The 15,034-nt window shown below is 37.4% G+C and overlaps 2 protein-coding genes across 4 annotated transcripts; one reads left to right on the top strand and one right to left on the bottom strand.

Annotated features, from left to right (window-relative positions):
• Positions 1-2,281: 2,281 nt before the first annotated feature.
• snap23.1 (synaptosome associated protein 23.1) lies at positions 2,282-10,513 on the bottom strand. 2 transcript variants are annotated; one of them, XM_051867279.1, is made up of 8 exons: positions 10,348-10,513; positions 8,514-8,628; positions 6,203-6,244; positions 6,042-6,090; positions 4,475-4,592; positions 3,886-4,059; positions 3,173-3,317; positions 2,282-3,052 (listed from the first exon to the last, which is right to left on the bottom strand). In XM_051867279.1, the coding sequence occupies exons 2-8, from the start codon at positions 8,568-8,570 to the stop codon at positions 2,993-2,995; spliced, it is 645 nt and encodes a 214-aa protein (XP_051723239.1). In that variant the 5' UTR covers positions 8,571-8,628; positions 10,348-10,513; the 3' UTR covers positions 2,282-2,992. The 2 variants fall into 2 exon arrangements, with proteins under 2 accessions (XP_051723239.1, XP_051723237.1); XM_051867277.1 differs by having other exon boundaries at positions 10,155-10,418.
• ccdc28a (coiled-coil domain containing 28A) lies at positions 10,019-14,971 on the top strand. 2 transcript variants are annotated; one of them, XM_051867282.1, is made up of 6 exons: positions 10,019-10,038; positions 12,063-12,228; positions 12,318-12,481; positions 12,561-12,715; positions 14,041-14,063; positions 14,303-14,971. In XM_051867282.1, exons 2-6 carry the CDS (start codon positions 12,080-12,082, stop codon positions 14,355-14,357), a joined length of 546 nt encoding a protein of 181 aa, XP_051723242.1. In that variant the 5' UTR covers positions 10,019-10,038; positions 12,063-12,079; the 3' UTR covers positions 14,358-14,971. The 2 variants fall into 2 exon arrangements, with proteins under 2 accessions (XP_051723242.1, XP_051723243.1); XM_051867283.1 differs by lacking the exon at positions 10,019-10,038 and adding an exon at positions 10,863-11,097.
• The last annotated feature ends 63 nt before the right edge of the window (positions 14,972-15,034 follow it).

The raw sequence follows: 15,034 nt of genomic DNA, 5'->3' as shown, positions 1-15,034 counted from the left end.
AATGATAAAAGATGTCTGTCAATGTCAAACTTAGGCCATCACAATGGGAGAATCAAGCCTGAGAGATGAAGGGAAACCTCGGTCCCAAGTTGATCCTTTTTATCTCTTTTGCCTTTAGGCTGTCTGCAAAACTTTATCAGCAGACTTTGTTTTTATGCTATATCCAATGTGGTATTACATTTGTCAGACTCTCGGTGAACAGATAACACAACAGAGCTGGCTGATGACTTGTTTCCTTCCAGCTCCACAGCATACGTAGACCCTCCTTAGCAGTTTCCTGGACAGCAGACACAGAAAGTCTCGAAGGGAGTTGAAACAGAGGCACTGTCCTAGTTCTTGAGACCTCAAATGATTCAAATAACTAGGCTACTATGTAATCCTCTTGAGGAAAACCAGAGAACAAGGTTTTTCTTTTTTCTTTTTAAGTGAAGTGACGTTGCCAAGTATTGTGTCTCATACTCGGAATTTGTGCTCTGCATTTCACCCATCCAAGTGCACACACACACACCGTGAACACACACCCGGAGCAGTGGGCAGCCATTTTTGCTGCAGTGCCCAGGGAGTGATTGGGGGGTTATAGATGCCTTACTCAAGGGCACTTCAGTTGTGGGTAATGAGAGTGGAAGACAGCGCTGTTCATTCACTCCCCCCACCTACATTTCCTGCCAGTACTTAGACTCGAACCCGCAACCTTCGGTTTACAAGTCAGACTCTCTAACCATAAGATGACAACTGCCCTAAATGCCCTACATGGAAAAATACCCTGAACCGTGTGATTTTCTTCTTTCCATTAAATATAGTTTCCAATAAATAAAGCTTTTCTCTACTTCATGCAAGTCAGTGACTAACAGAATGTACAATTTAATTAGATTAATATACATGTGTCAAAATATTTAGGAAAAAAGTGAAGAAAAAAAAAAGTTAATAAGTGGCCAAAAGAATATTTTGAAAAGTAGGTCTAATGTCTATACAAAAAAAAAAAAAAAAATCTCAATGGCACATGCAAAAGCTAGAAAGGTGAATTTAAAGGTGCTGTATGTAATATTTTTGGCTGTACTAAAGCACAAAATACCATATGTTTGTAGAGATTTAGAAAACATACTAAGTTAGTTTCCACACTTTCCCTGTTGAAGAACATCAGCAGCTGTACTTTCTAAGGACACTGAGGAAAAACAAACTGTCCCAGCAGCTGCTTGTGTCCTTCTACCATTGCTCTGTTGAAAGTGTACTAACTTACGTCATGTTGATGTGGTATGCTGGATGCAGAGAGAAAGGCTCTGCAGAGAGTCATCAACTCGGCACAGAGAATCAGCTCCCTTCACTTGAGCACATTTACAGAACCAGATGCCTACGGCGTGCCAGAAATATAATAAAGGATTCCTTTCACCCTGGCAATCATCTCTTCACTCGGCTGCCATCCGGAAGACGTTATCAGTCTCTTAGAACACGCACCTCCAGACTCCTGAACAGTTTCTACCCACGTGCCATCAAGGAACTGAATTCTAGTTCAAAAAAACTGGAGGACTGTTTATTAAGCTACAGGGTGGTGCAATAATAATGTTTTAATTAACGTATTTTTCTTATTTATACTTTTTTACTTTGTTCTTCTTGTCTATATTTGTCTGTATACATGTTTTTATGTGGATGTACCACTGAGGAGCACAACATTTCATTGCATAGTTGTGCAATGACAATAAATTATTCTATTCCCCTAAAAACAATGCTACAGCCAGTTATTCTACTTTGAATTATGCGTTCCATGTCGGAATGGCTGTTTTCTGTTATGGTGTGCATATTAAAACATGGATAAATTTACAGATTCATTCGTTCGCTCCTGTTGCGTGTCCTCAATCTGGAAACCTGAGTGAGTGTCGAGTCTGAGGAGGAGATGGCAGGGGAAACAACCCTCTTCAATATTTTGAATTTGGACTGCAGTACCAATTTCAACCACTAGCTGTCAATATTACACACTGCACCTTTACAGCACTGATGATCATATAATAGAACAAATACTAATACATGTAAGAGATTACAAAGTATATTTTCATTTAAACTTTCACTTTCATTTAAAAAATCTGAACTAAAACAAAAAATTCTGATTACATAAATGCAGCCTTGGTGAGCATAAGAGACTTCTTTCAAAAACAAACCAAACAAGCTTTATATTGTGTGGCAACAAACAATTTAAACCTTCACTTTATTAAAAGCATAAAGTAATGTGGCACTGGCAGCACATGCTGCTGGTCAAGTTGGGTCTAAAAAAAGAAGGGAAAAAGCCAAGGAAGGTTTATACTGGCTTTATTAGAAATAAAAAAGATATAGTGAAATGTCCTAGTCCTATATAGCATGGTAAATTATGCCATTAAAAAAAGACACTACCATACATTTTACCCAAAACATTGAACAAGGCTAACTGTATTCACAAGGCCCTTTAATGTCTTACGATAATTAAATATGAGTATAATCAGTCACAAAACCAGCTAAACAGGGGAAAAAAATGACATAAAAACCAAACATATAATTAGCCCAAACACATAAACGGCTATAAGGGCAGTATACAAGGACATTAAAGGTTCTGTCGTAAGTCTTTGGCCTCTCATTCAGATTAGTAAAACAATTAGCCATGTTGACTCAAGTCCAGAGAGAAGGATGGACAAAGCCCATCACCATCCAGAGAGATCAGACTCCATCCATTACAGACTGACAGGACAGCAGTGAGCAAAGCCGCAAAAACAACTGCACACTGTGTGTCCAGCATATTTGTCTCACATAATAAGGGTGAAGGCTTGATTGTGTAGAAGGCTCTAATGTGTGTGTGTGTGTGTGTGTCCACCTATTTACAATAGAACAAAAACTGCAATAAAAAGGCACAGATGGCATTAGAAGAGCTTAACTCACTTGCCGCAATTCATTGCTGTGAAGCATAAAGTTTAAGTGTAAGTGTGTGGTAAGATCAATCAGGCTCCTGAGCGATGCTGGCGGTCTCCACTCTCTACAGAAGTTTGTTGGCTCGTTGGTTGGCTTCATCAATGCGAGCTTTATTCATATCAGCCTGAACAAAACAATTATAATCATTTTATTTATTTATTTATTTTATATATATATATATATATATATAAATATAAATTATGAATTTCGTTAGACATCTGGGCATCTGATAGTGTGGCTTTACCTTATCAGTGATGCGGTCAATGGTCTTGTTCTGTTTGTCGATCTCATTGCCCATGTCCATGGCCAGATTCTTGAGATTCCCGATGATGCTGCCCACCTGCTCCAGATTCTCCTCCATCTCATCTTCTCGTGCATCATTCGTTATCCTTTTGGGAATGAAAAATGTCAATAAAGCATACAGTACATCTTAATATACACAGAATAATACAATGCAAATTGACTAATCTAAATTAATAATCAGGAGCATGAATTATTCTAGGTCAAGAGCTGCCTGCTTAGACAGGAACACATCTTTGGAACACAAATTAAGATATTTTTCATAAAATCCGATGGCTCAGTGAGGCCTGCATTGTCAGCAAGATAATTAACACTTTCAAACTCCCAGAAAGTTACTAAAGATATATTTAAAACAGTTCAACTTTAAATGTTATGAAGTGAAGAGAATACTTTTTGTGCACCAAAAAAACTAAATAATGACTTTATTCAACAATATCTAGTGATGGGCGATTTCAAAACACTGCTTCATGAAGCTTTGAAGCTTTACGAATCTTTTGTTTTGAATCAGTGGTTCGGAGCGTTTATTTCAAGGACATAAACCCCAATATATGTTCTTGTTTATTTGCTATTAACTGCCTCAAACAGTTGACTAAACTCAAAAGATTTAAGTTGGACACTGGATCAATGTCCATCATTCTCAGTGTATTTTGCCCTTACTTCTTGATGTAGGGGCCGGAGGCTCCCGCTGACCCACCCGAAACAGCCTGCCCATTGCGAATGGCGGTCGGTTGGCTGGATACCACACCACCCTCTTTTTCCTGCGTGCCTGAGTTGTCACTGCCTGTGCCCCAAGTCCGCTTATATCTCCCATCATGCTCAATGGAAGACACTCTGAAAGAAAAAGGTTTTTAAAGGGAACCCCAGGTATTAAGACTTGTATGGCTTAATATAACGTAAATGATGTCTCTTACTGAAATATGTAGTAGAAAACCCATGACAGATTTACGTTATTTAAAAAACCCACATCATTTTATACATACTATTTTGGTCAATGGGGGGCGCCATTTTGTTTAGGTGCACAGTGCATTCTACATCGATGACAGCAAATGGTTGCGCTCGGTGAGCTACTGGCGCTACCCTGTTGCTATTTTTACCGCAACACAACTTGGAATACAATTCCAATACACTTTAATGCTCTGATTTACCACAGAAAGATCTCTCCTCACAAAAATATTACTGAATTGGATGAAATATAATACAACATAATTTAAAATCAGTAGCTGGAAGTAGAGTTATAATAGCGAACCTGTCACATGGGCACACACACAAGCCACAGCATTTGGACAAATCAGTCAGGTTCTTCTCAGCCTGCCTCATGTCCTGATTGATCTGATCCATTCCTTGATCAACTCGCCTCAGTTGCTCTGATCAAGACAGAATAAAGCAGATTTCAATCAATCAATGATGTCTTAATTAGTCAGTTTCTCCTAAATAAAGTTTACTTAATTATGATTTATTTATGATTTAACGCCAGCAATGGCTATATTCATGACAATATCAACAATATTTAGAAAAAAATAATTCTCATTACAATATCATTTTAATACATTATTTACAATAATATAAATATTTTCTTAAGAAGCAATCAGTTTACAAAAAACATACATAAATAACAATAACAACAATAGCAATGATAAAGGTCATATAGAACCTTTTAATTTACTTTGTGATTAAAAAAAAAAAAAAAAATGTAAAATTCTTCCAGGAGAGACCTTTTTTTTATTATTATTTTTTTTTAAGATTTATTTTTGGCATTTTTTCCTTTAATATGATAGGACAGTAAGCAGACAGGAAGTAAAGTGGGAGAAAGAGAGGGGGACGGGATCAGGAAAGGTCCTCGAGCCAGGACTCGAACTCGGGACGCCTGAAGCGCTACGGCACTATATGTCGGCATGCTGCCCACGAGGCTATCGGCGGAGACTTCCAGGAGAGACCTTTTTAAAAAACTCCATTAATATATTTTCTGAATAAAAACATAGTCTAATATAATTTAAAAATGGACATTCTATTAAACTATGTTTACACTCAAGAAATACTTACAAGTCACAAACTGTTTTTTCTTCTTCTTTCAATAAATATGAATGAGTGAGTCTTGAGTGACCAATTTACATTTCGTATACACAATCTAGTCATAAAATAATAACAGTAATTAATTCCTTGATTTATTACTGGATTCACCTCTTATAGTTTGTTACATATACATTCATTTAATTATATTTGCCATATATTATAAATGTACAGATTCAATATGGGTTTAACGTCAGATGCTGGTATGTGGTATTCTGTCATTTCCAACTGAAGTGTTTTCTTAGCCGTTTTATCTGCTTGTTCATTGCCAGCTAATCCCATATGGCCCAGTATCCAACAAAAAATAATATTAAAATCTTGTTTCTTTAAAGAGTCCACTTTTCCTGTTATGCTGATAATTGTAGGATGTTCAGTTTTCAAAGACTCAAGTGCTTGTAGGCAGGACCTGGAATCTGTGCAGATTAAAAAAATGACGTTGCTGTTCCTTTTTTATTTGTTCTAGAGCTAAAAGTAATGCATAAGCTTCGGCAGTGAAAAATTAACTTTGTCCAGGGATACTCTTGCCAAAACATTTTGGACTAATAACTACTGCGGCAGATACATGACCGTCTGACTTTGATCCATCTGTATATATTGGTACATGGGATGGTAAGCTGCATCTTATGACCAGAAATTTTTCCTGATAAACATTCGGATGATTTAGCTTTTTTTAGGTGCATCATAATAGTTGTTTTCTTCCTAAATGAAGTTTTTACAGATTGGAATGGAATGGTGCAGTCACTCACCTCCCTGCTCATCCAGCATGGTCATTGTTTTGACCCCTGTCTCCCGGCTCTGAAAATATACACATGCTTATATTAGGTTATATATAAACTCTAATGATGTAGTTCTAAGCATTCTGTACTTTAAATAACAGTAAACATGCTTCTGAAGCTGAAGCTCTTACCTCCTCTGCCATCTGGAGCATCCGCCTAGTGCTTTCAAGTGACTGAAAGAAAAAGAAAAAATACACATATTTAAAAGGTAGTCAAAAAACTACGGTAATAAGAAAACAGCAGATATGTGCGTGTAGACCATTATGAGCTGACCTTAATCCAAACACGCTGATAAATTCAGAAATTATTAGAAATGTGAAAATCCTAGATAATGCTATGAAGCCATGCAAAGAACACAGGAACACAATAGAGATGCAAACTGGCATAATTGTGAAAAACAAAACATTTCCAGCTAGGGCTATTAAAAAAAAAATTGTATCTCTACATTTTTTAGATATTTGATGACAGTTCATATATATACACTGATGAGCCAAAACATTATGACCAGTCACATCCAGGTGAAACAAATATCACTGATCATCTCCTAACAAGGCCACAAACAATCAGTTCTCTTAATCAACATGCTGGATGCAGCAGAAATGGGCTGGAATAAAGATCTGAGCGACTTTGACAAGGGCCAAATTGTTATGCCAAGGCAACTGTGTCAGAGTATCTCTGAAACGGGCAAGGCTTGTATGTTGCTTCTGTTCTGAGCCAACAGAAGGTCTACTGTGACACAAGTCACACAAAATTTTTACCATTATGGGAGAAATCTGTCAACACACAGTGCATCACAATCTGCTGCGTATGGGGCTGCATAGCCACACACCTATCAGAGTGCCTATGATGACCCCTGTACATCGTCGAAAGCGCCTACAATGGGCATGAGAGCATCACAATTGGACCTTGGAGCAGTGGAAGAAGGTCACCTGATCTGATGATTCCCGTTTTATTTTACGTCACGTGGACGGCCGTTTACGTGTGCGCCGTTTACTTGGGGAAGTGATGGCACCAAGATGCACTGTGGCACAACGACAATCCAGTGGAGGGAGTGTGATGCTCTGGGCAATGTTCTGCTGGGAAACCCTCGGTCCGGCCATTCATGTGGACGTAAATTTGACATGTGCCACCTACCTAAACATTGCTACACCCCTTCATCACAACGGTGCTCCCTGGTGGAAGTGGCCTCTTTCAGCAGGATAATACACCTTGCCACACTGCACATATTGTTCAGGAATGGTTTGAGGAACATGATGAAGAGTTCAAGGTGTTGCCCTGGCCTCCAAACTCCTTAGATAATCCAATTGAGCATCTGTGGGATGTGCTGGACCAACAAGTTTGATCCACGGCAGATCCACCTCGCAACCTACAGGACTTGAAGGATCTGCTGCTGACGTCTTGGTGCCAGATATCACAGGATATCTTCAGGGGTCTTATAGAGTCCATGCCTCGACTGGTCGGCGCTGTTTTGGCAGCAATCAGACGACCAACAGAATACTAGGCAGGTGGTCATAATATTTTGGCTCATCTGTGTATATATAAATTTTTATGCATTTGCTCTGAACTTACTTAAAAGGGTGGTTTTTTTTTTTTGTTCAACCAAATAGCCATAAATTCATGTTTAATGCAACTAAAACACAGTAAAAAATAATGATAATAGTAATAATATAATGATTAAATAATACATAAATATATAATTATGTTTTTCGATATATTCCAATGTATACTTACATAATATTATAATAATAATAATTTATTATTAATAATATTTTAATAATTTTATACACACACAAAATACAGTAATACATAACTAATATTTAGTAATATTATTAGTAAATATTCAATATATCACCCTAAATTCAGCCATCATTAATCTACTTTTGACCTGGGAAATTACATTCTGAGAGTACTTGAACACTAATGGTACAATCACAGTAAAAAACAAATGTAATGTTAGAATGGGAAGATGGGTGGGGGATGTTTCATGGATTTGTAGTTTACCCCCAGTCATCCATGCTGAGCATGAGCACAGTGGCCGCTTCATGCTATTAGTTTTTATTACAGCAGACAGGCTCATGTGAGTCCCTTCAGAGGCAGCAAGAAGGAGAAAGAGAGAAGGAAACAAAACAAAGTTGTGGGTAAAGTGAGAAAGAAGTGTGTTATAGTTATAGGAGATTTAGTAGGCAGCACAGAGAATCACTTATTTGCAAAGACATGAAATTTTGAAAACATGAAGTAATTTTCCACAACAGTTAGTGCAAGAAATGTATTATAAGGTTGAGAAATAGAGCAGTATAATAGTGAGTAAAAGGGGGAAATTTGTTTGCCGTCACAAACAATGAGTCTGCATGTATACAGGAACTTCAAACATGAGGTCTAATAACAAAGAAATGAATTACTTTTATCCTGTTATATCGCTGTAGTAACAGATGGCAAGCATACCTCATCTGTAACTTGATTGGCTCTCATTGTGATGTCCTCCACTGACATGTCTGCCATCTTGCTGCTGTCCAAGTTTGCCGCCCCTCCTGTGGCCTTAAGCTCTACGCTCTGGGGTCTGAAGTTCAGAGACAAGAAGTCAAAGTTCAGAGGCCATTTTCAAACACACACACACACAAAGACGCCCATGGAAATCTACCACCTGGAATTTTAAGGAATTATATCATCATTATTCAACCTCATGTTGCTCAAATTATTATTATCATTAATTTGTGAAACTCAAGAAAGTACTATAATTGCCTATTTTTCCGAGTCTCTAAAAAGTCTAACAAATCAAAATGTGAGTTTTAACTTTTGTATTATAAAACATTGAGCAACGTGAGGCTGAGAAGATGACAAAACACTGGGTGAAAAGGTTGAAATATATAATGCAAATAAAGAAAAGCATTAAAGTGGTTATCAGTTTTCAATTATGTTTTAAAATGAATAACAAAATTGATAAAATATGATCTTCAAAAGGACAAGAGGACACAAACAGTACAGTACAATGCAATTTTTTCAATGCCTATTACACACCTTAATACTAAAAGTGAAAATGCGCATAATGTCTGTGCTGTTTAAAACACTGTTAACAATGGTGTGAAATGGGTGTGAGAGAGATACAAGATAAGTATTAAGTATCTATGAAGATTTTGTGACCAATGTTTTCAACATAAGACATATTTTGGGGTGTGTTTCATTGCAAAGAACCCTGAAGCTTAAATAAAAGCAGAAATACTCATAAAACATTAATGAATAAACAGATACGGAGGTCAATTATCAACTAGCTTATAACTGACACAGCTTACAGTAAAAAACACATGCACTGTAGTAAAACCGCAGTTAAAAGAGAAATAAAGTGCTTATAAGTGTTTATGGTATGACAGAGTGTGTAATAGGCCTGTATCTCTGTACACAGGAAACAGATTTCTTTTGTCTTTTCCTTCCATTTTCCTGTTTCAAATGTCAGCAAGGTAGAGGCAAAATCCATTTAATTATCCCTTTCAATTCACTTCTCTGGGTTTTAAATTGCTTATCCAAGGTTCTTTTCAAAAAACAGCTGAACAAGAGTGTTTAAGGGGGTTAACATGACCCAGACTCTCATCCATTGAACTGCCCAACCATGAGAAACACCTCCTTAAGAATTATACATTTCCAGTTTGTCAACAAAAACTGGTTCCTCAGGTTAAGGTCATGACATCATGTCTCTTACACTATTTTCTCTGTATTCTGTATCAGACACACACACTAATCCTCATCTGGACCTGCATTATGATCAAATGGGACTAAACTACAACATGCCTCCTCTATATATGATGCTTGGGATTTGACAAATCCTCTTTCATTCAGGAAACCATACACAGAAACCACACAAGAAAATCCGATCTTATCAGATAGTATAAACCCATAGCAGTGATGTTTAATGCTGCTGATTCGAAGAATAACCTTTTACACCCAACTCCAGAAGGACAGAGCACAGTTTTGCCAGGTAAATAAACGACCGAGCTAAGAAAGTTAGTACTTTGAAAGTGGGGAAAGTCTTTGTGATCTTCCCAATGATGTAGGATCCCAACACCACTGTTTACGGTCAGGTTTTATACTTACTGTTTACTCATGATGTTTCACGTTGTTCTTTTATCGCTAACTTACTGGTAAAATGTGTTTGTTTAGTTAAGGCAGTAGTTGGTCAGTCGGTCTCGTACTCAGTTCCGCTTTTGGGAAGTAGAAACGCATTACCATCCTCTTGTTTTTAAATACTGGACGAAACCTGGAGCACAACGTTTCATTCGCTACTTACTGAGGTAATTTCCAGGACAGGAGACGGATAAGACTGAGGATCGATCGGTGTAAGTGTTTAGAAAGTGTCTGTGCTAGTCCAAACTTTCCGAAATTCCTTCAGACAGATTATGACAGTAGTGCGCATGTGCAGTCATATGACAGGTGACTTAGTGCGCATGCGTCAAAGAGAAGCGAATATAAATAGAAAAGATAATTATTAATAACACCAGAAATGATGCTGAGCGGGGTGAAGCGTTTAATAGAGGTAGTTAACATTTTGAAAGATCATGTAATAAAAAATGTTTTGGCCAAATTGCTATTATTATTTAGTTCCTGTTTAAAAACGAGTTAGTTCCTGTATAATAAAAAAATAGTTCCTGGACGAAAGGTGGCTACTTTTGGTGCTTCATTAGAGTAATGATTAAAAAGACGTTGTTAAAGTTGACCACTGTAGCACATTTTAGTAAAAAAAAATAAAATAATAATAATAATTTTAAAGTGTCTCTCTGTTCCTTGTTTGTTATACAATATTTGAATAGAACTACTCAAGCAGACATGCATTTAATATTGGAACAAAAATGTTTCTCTTAGTAAAATTTGACTGTTTTTGATATGTGTCGAAATGATCACTATGACGCGTAAATCCCGGAAGTGCCTTTTGTAAACTTGCAGGTCAGCTGTACCAACTTTAGAGCAGTCTAATCTCATCGAGAATGTCGTTCAGATGGGATAATATTTGAGTCTGAAAAGTGGAGTCTCCCTTTGTGTGGTAAAGTATACGTATATGCTGTCGAATACTATTTCGCATGCGCTACTACAGTGGTTTCGTTATTTACTAGTAGGCATGTTGTTCACGACTAACGCCGCACCTTGACTCGTTCGCATATTATTTACATGTTACGTGTTGTTGTTGTAAAACAGGATTAGAAGCGCTTGTTAACGCACGTGATGACACGATTTTATATCACCGGACAATGTTTATATTATGTTTGTTTACCAGTGTGAAATATTTTGTCGCCTGTTCAACATTCTACTGTATTAGCGGATTAGTGGTTCTCAACCTGGGTTAGGGGCCCACTAGGGGGCCTCAGCAAACTTCCACGGAGGCTATTAAAAATTAAAATGATTTTAAGTTTATTTAATATTTTAATTATAAGAACCTGACTTCACTACTAAGCTATATACTGAAAAACAAGCACAAAAACATTTCTTGTTTTAATTTATCCCCTCAACAACTGTTGTTTTATAGCAAAATATGCAGTTTATGAAACTTGTGTTGTCAGGAAACTAACTGTGGTTCTTTGTTAATCTGTTGACACTCCCCTTTTCTAAAATGTTTGCAAATATATTGGCCTGTGTAATGGAGGCCAGCTAGTAGTTGCTGTGCAAGGAAACCTCACTCCTCTGATCTCAAGAGATGCTCTAGCGAGTGATGCTAGGGGTTGCAGCCTTTAGCCTCCTTGTTAGAGCGTCCAACTCCCATGCCGGAGACCCGGGTTTGAGGCCCGCGCATTGCGGGGCGAGTAGGACCTGGGTAGAGGGGTTACACCTGCCTTTGAATGTTTTTTGAAAAATGGGGTGCCTTGGAGTCATAAAGGATGGGGGAACCACTGAATTAGGCAACAGTACCAAAACTGGAGCTTGCAGGAAATCATTATCACATTTTTAATGAAAACTGAAACCACTTAAAACTTTTCAGGCTCCTCTGATCATGTCTGTCATTTTATTCTGTAGATAATTTGGATGACACAATGGAGGAAAAGAGTAAGAAACGTAAAAGCCCAAAACCGTCTTCCAATCAGCCTGCTCCCCCAAACACTGCACGAAAAACAACATCCAGCAGCAGATTAGGTGTTGGCGGTATGGTCACGCACTCCAGTCAGAGGACAAAGTATCGCAGGTGAGCATCATCTGTCTTCATATTAAAGATGTGTGTACATTATTAAAATGTTCATATTTCAATCGTCATATTTTGTTTTGGGGTTTTAGAGGGGTGAGAGATAAACCAAGGCCTCAGAGTCAGTCGGGTAAGAGTAACCAGTCGGGCCACATCCAGCATTCGTTTCTCACAGACGTGTCTGATGTTCAGGAGATGGAGAAGGGTCTGCTCAGCCTTCTCAATGACTTCCACTCTGGAAAATTACAAGCCTTTGGTAAGCTCTTACAGTACAGTAAAAACAAATTACAGTGTGTTTACAGTTTTGATTGAAATCAAAATCTTCTCTGAATCAGGCAACGAGTGCTCAATCGATCAGATGGAGCATGTGCGAGAAATGCAGGAAACACTGGCTCGCCTGCATTTTGACCTTTATGGAGAAGTGGATGAGCTGCCAGAAGACCAGAGGAAGTCCGCTTATGACACTAACATGGATAAATTGTTATTAAATGTAAGCAACATTAGATATTTGGTCCCACTTTATATTAAGTGTCTTTAACTATACTATGTACTAACATTTAAATTTATCATACAATGCACTTGTTGTGTACATGCATATTTTTACATTGTACTTGTATTTAAAAAATACCTGCATGCAATTGAGCTGAACTGATTCGAGCTGAATAACGACACTATTGTCTTCTGTAGAGCTGCTTATAGGTGAATTGAACTCATTTCTAAATTGATGAACTTTACAGAACTAAATCAACACTGAACTGACTTGAGCTGAATAATGAGACTATCGTCTTCTGTAGAGGTGCTTTACAGCAGAATTTAAATTTGTCTCATATTTGATGAAGTTTGCATCATTGGCCCTGTTTCCACCTGGTATGCATTTTGGTCGATCGGATCACAAGTGGACGACGCTAAATACAGGTGTAAACGGGGGCTAAAATGTTTTGAGCTTGTCCACTTTCGACCACTTCCAGAGGTAGCGGAAAACACATTCAACCTGATTGTTTTCGTAGTGTAAATGCTCATGTGGTCGAATGTGTTCAGACAGCCACAAAAGACCGTCTACTCTCCACCTACTGATTTAGTGCGTAAACATTATGGGAAGCACACCACCAAGACAGGATTTAAACTGTCGGCTAAAGTTTGGTTTGAAGACAAAAAACTTACCAAGCACAATGTTCTCTCATCATTACTGATTTCTAACACGCACACACAGCCATGATCTTGCGGCTGTCAGAGCAGAAACGGAAGCTGCTGCTCTCCGTATGTTTTCCATCATCACCTTTCATGTTCATATGTAAATTGCGCAAGCTAATTTCGTCCATAAGATCGAAAGATCTGAAAAAGCCCATACCTTTACCCGCCCATAGACCCTACCCTCAAAGAAATCAGGACAGAAGTGGTTGAAAGTGAACAAAAGAGATGGATTAAAACACCAGGTATAAACGAGTATGTGTCTCCCTCGTTTACTTGTGATCCGATCGACCAAAACGCATCTTAATACCAGATGCAAACAGGCTATTGAATGCTTTGAAACCTGTATTGTATAAAGCGCTATATATAAATAAAGGTGACTTGATTTGACCTTTAGCCAGATTGAAACCTGTCCCTAACCTTACCTTTATCGTTAACTTACCTCAATAGGAGCAAAGTGAGTGCATTGTACCAAACTTTTTTTTTTTTTTTGATGCAAGTACATAGTGGTTAAAGACACCTAAGAAAAAGTGTGACCAAATATTTGGTCATAAATCTAGAAATCTTATTAGTTATTTTATGCATTTGTCTAGTAAGTCTAATGAATTTCACTTTTTTTTCCTTCAGCTGGAAGAGTTGAGCTCCTCAATGTATCCTTTCATAGTTTCACCAATTATGTTGATCAACTGGATGATATTGTAGTGTTTAGTTAAAAATGATCAGGTAACTTTGTGTAATCCTGAAATTTGTCTGCATATGCATTTTGTAGTACAACAGCAGCATGTTATTGCCTTAAAATCAAACGGTTCTTTTAAAGGATTTTCTAACACAAGTCATTTCTTTTATGCCTTAAAAACTGAGTTTGAAATCCTTAACTATTATTCCTCAGACAAAAGCTCAACCTTGCTGACACTCAAGATGTCCCCAGAACCTCCAGCATATGAAATACAAAGGCTCAACCATGCAGGATACTGTGTGCATATTTAGCACACAGCTATGGAGAAACACCAGTATTACAGTCATATCGGTGACACTGTGGTCTTAAACTTGTAGAATTTGTCAGCTTGGCTTGTTTGGACTCTATAGTTTTATAGATGTGACATCAAAGAACAAATCCAAACAGTTGTAATGAAATGCCCACTTGTCTTTCTCATCGGATCATTTCACATGTTACCACATGTTCATAAGATAATGTTCGATTACATTGTGGCATCTAATTTTATGTTTTAAATGTTGCTTTGGAGTTGTCCAATAGAAGCACCTTTGCATTATCACTAATTCACTTTAACAAGGAACTGATGGGCTCAGTTTGAGTTCATTTATGCCCTGTCTTAAAGCGATTAATAAGATAATGGCAGGTTATTTTCAGTTTCCTAAGACTGCAGAATGAAAGTAAAATTGCATTGTATATTTTGGTTATAGATTATAGTCCTATTTACATATTTTATTTTGATTTAAAACATTGGAAATGTAATATGTAACCTACTGGCTTTTTATGTGCATGAAAAAAAACTTTTTATTCCTGCTTCTATCAATAAAGTTCAAGTTGTAATGTCAAGTTGTATGACGCACATATGAATTACATAGATTAACATAAATATAATAAAATAAATATGTTGAA

This window comes from Ctenopharyngodon idella, chromosome 17 (assembly GCF_019924925.1).
Source record: "Ctenopharyngodon idella isolate HZGC_01 chromosome 17, HZGC01, whole genome shotgun sequence".
Lineage (NCBI taxonomy): Eukaryota > Metazoa > Chordata > Actinopteri > Cypriniformes > Xenocyprididae > Ctenopharyngodon > Ctenopharyngodon idella.
The sequence above is the reverse complement of the archived record's forward strand: the minus strand, read 5'-3'. Positions and strand labels throughout refer to the sequence as shown.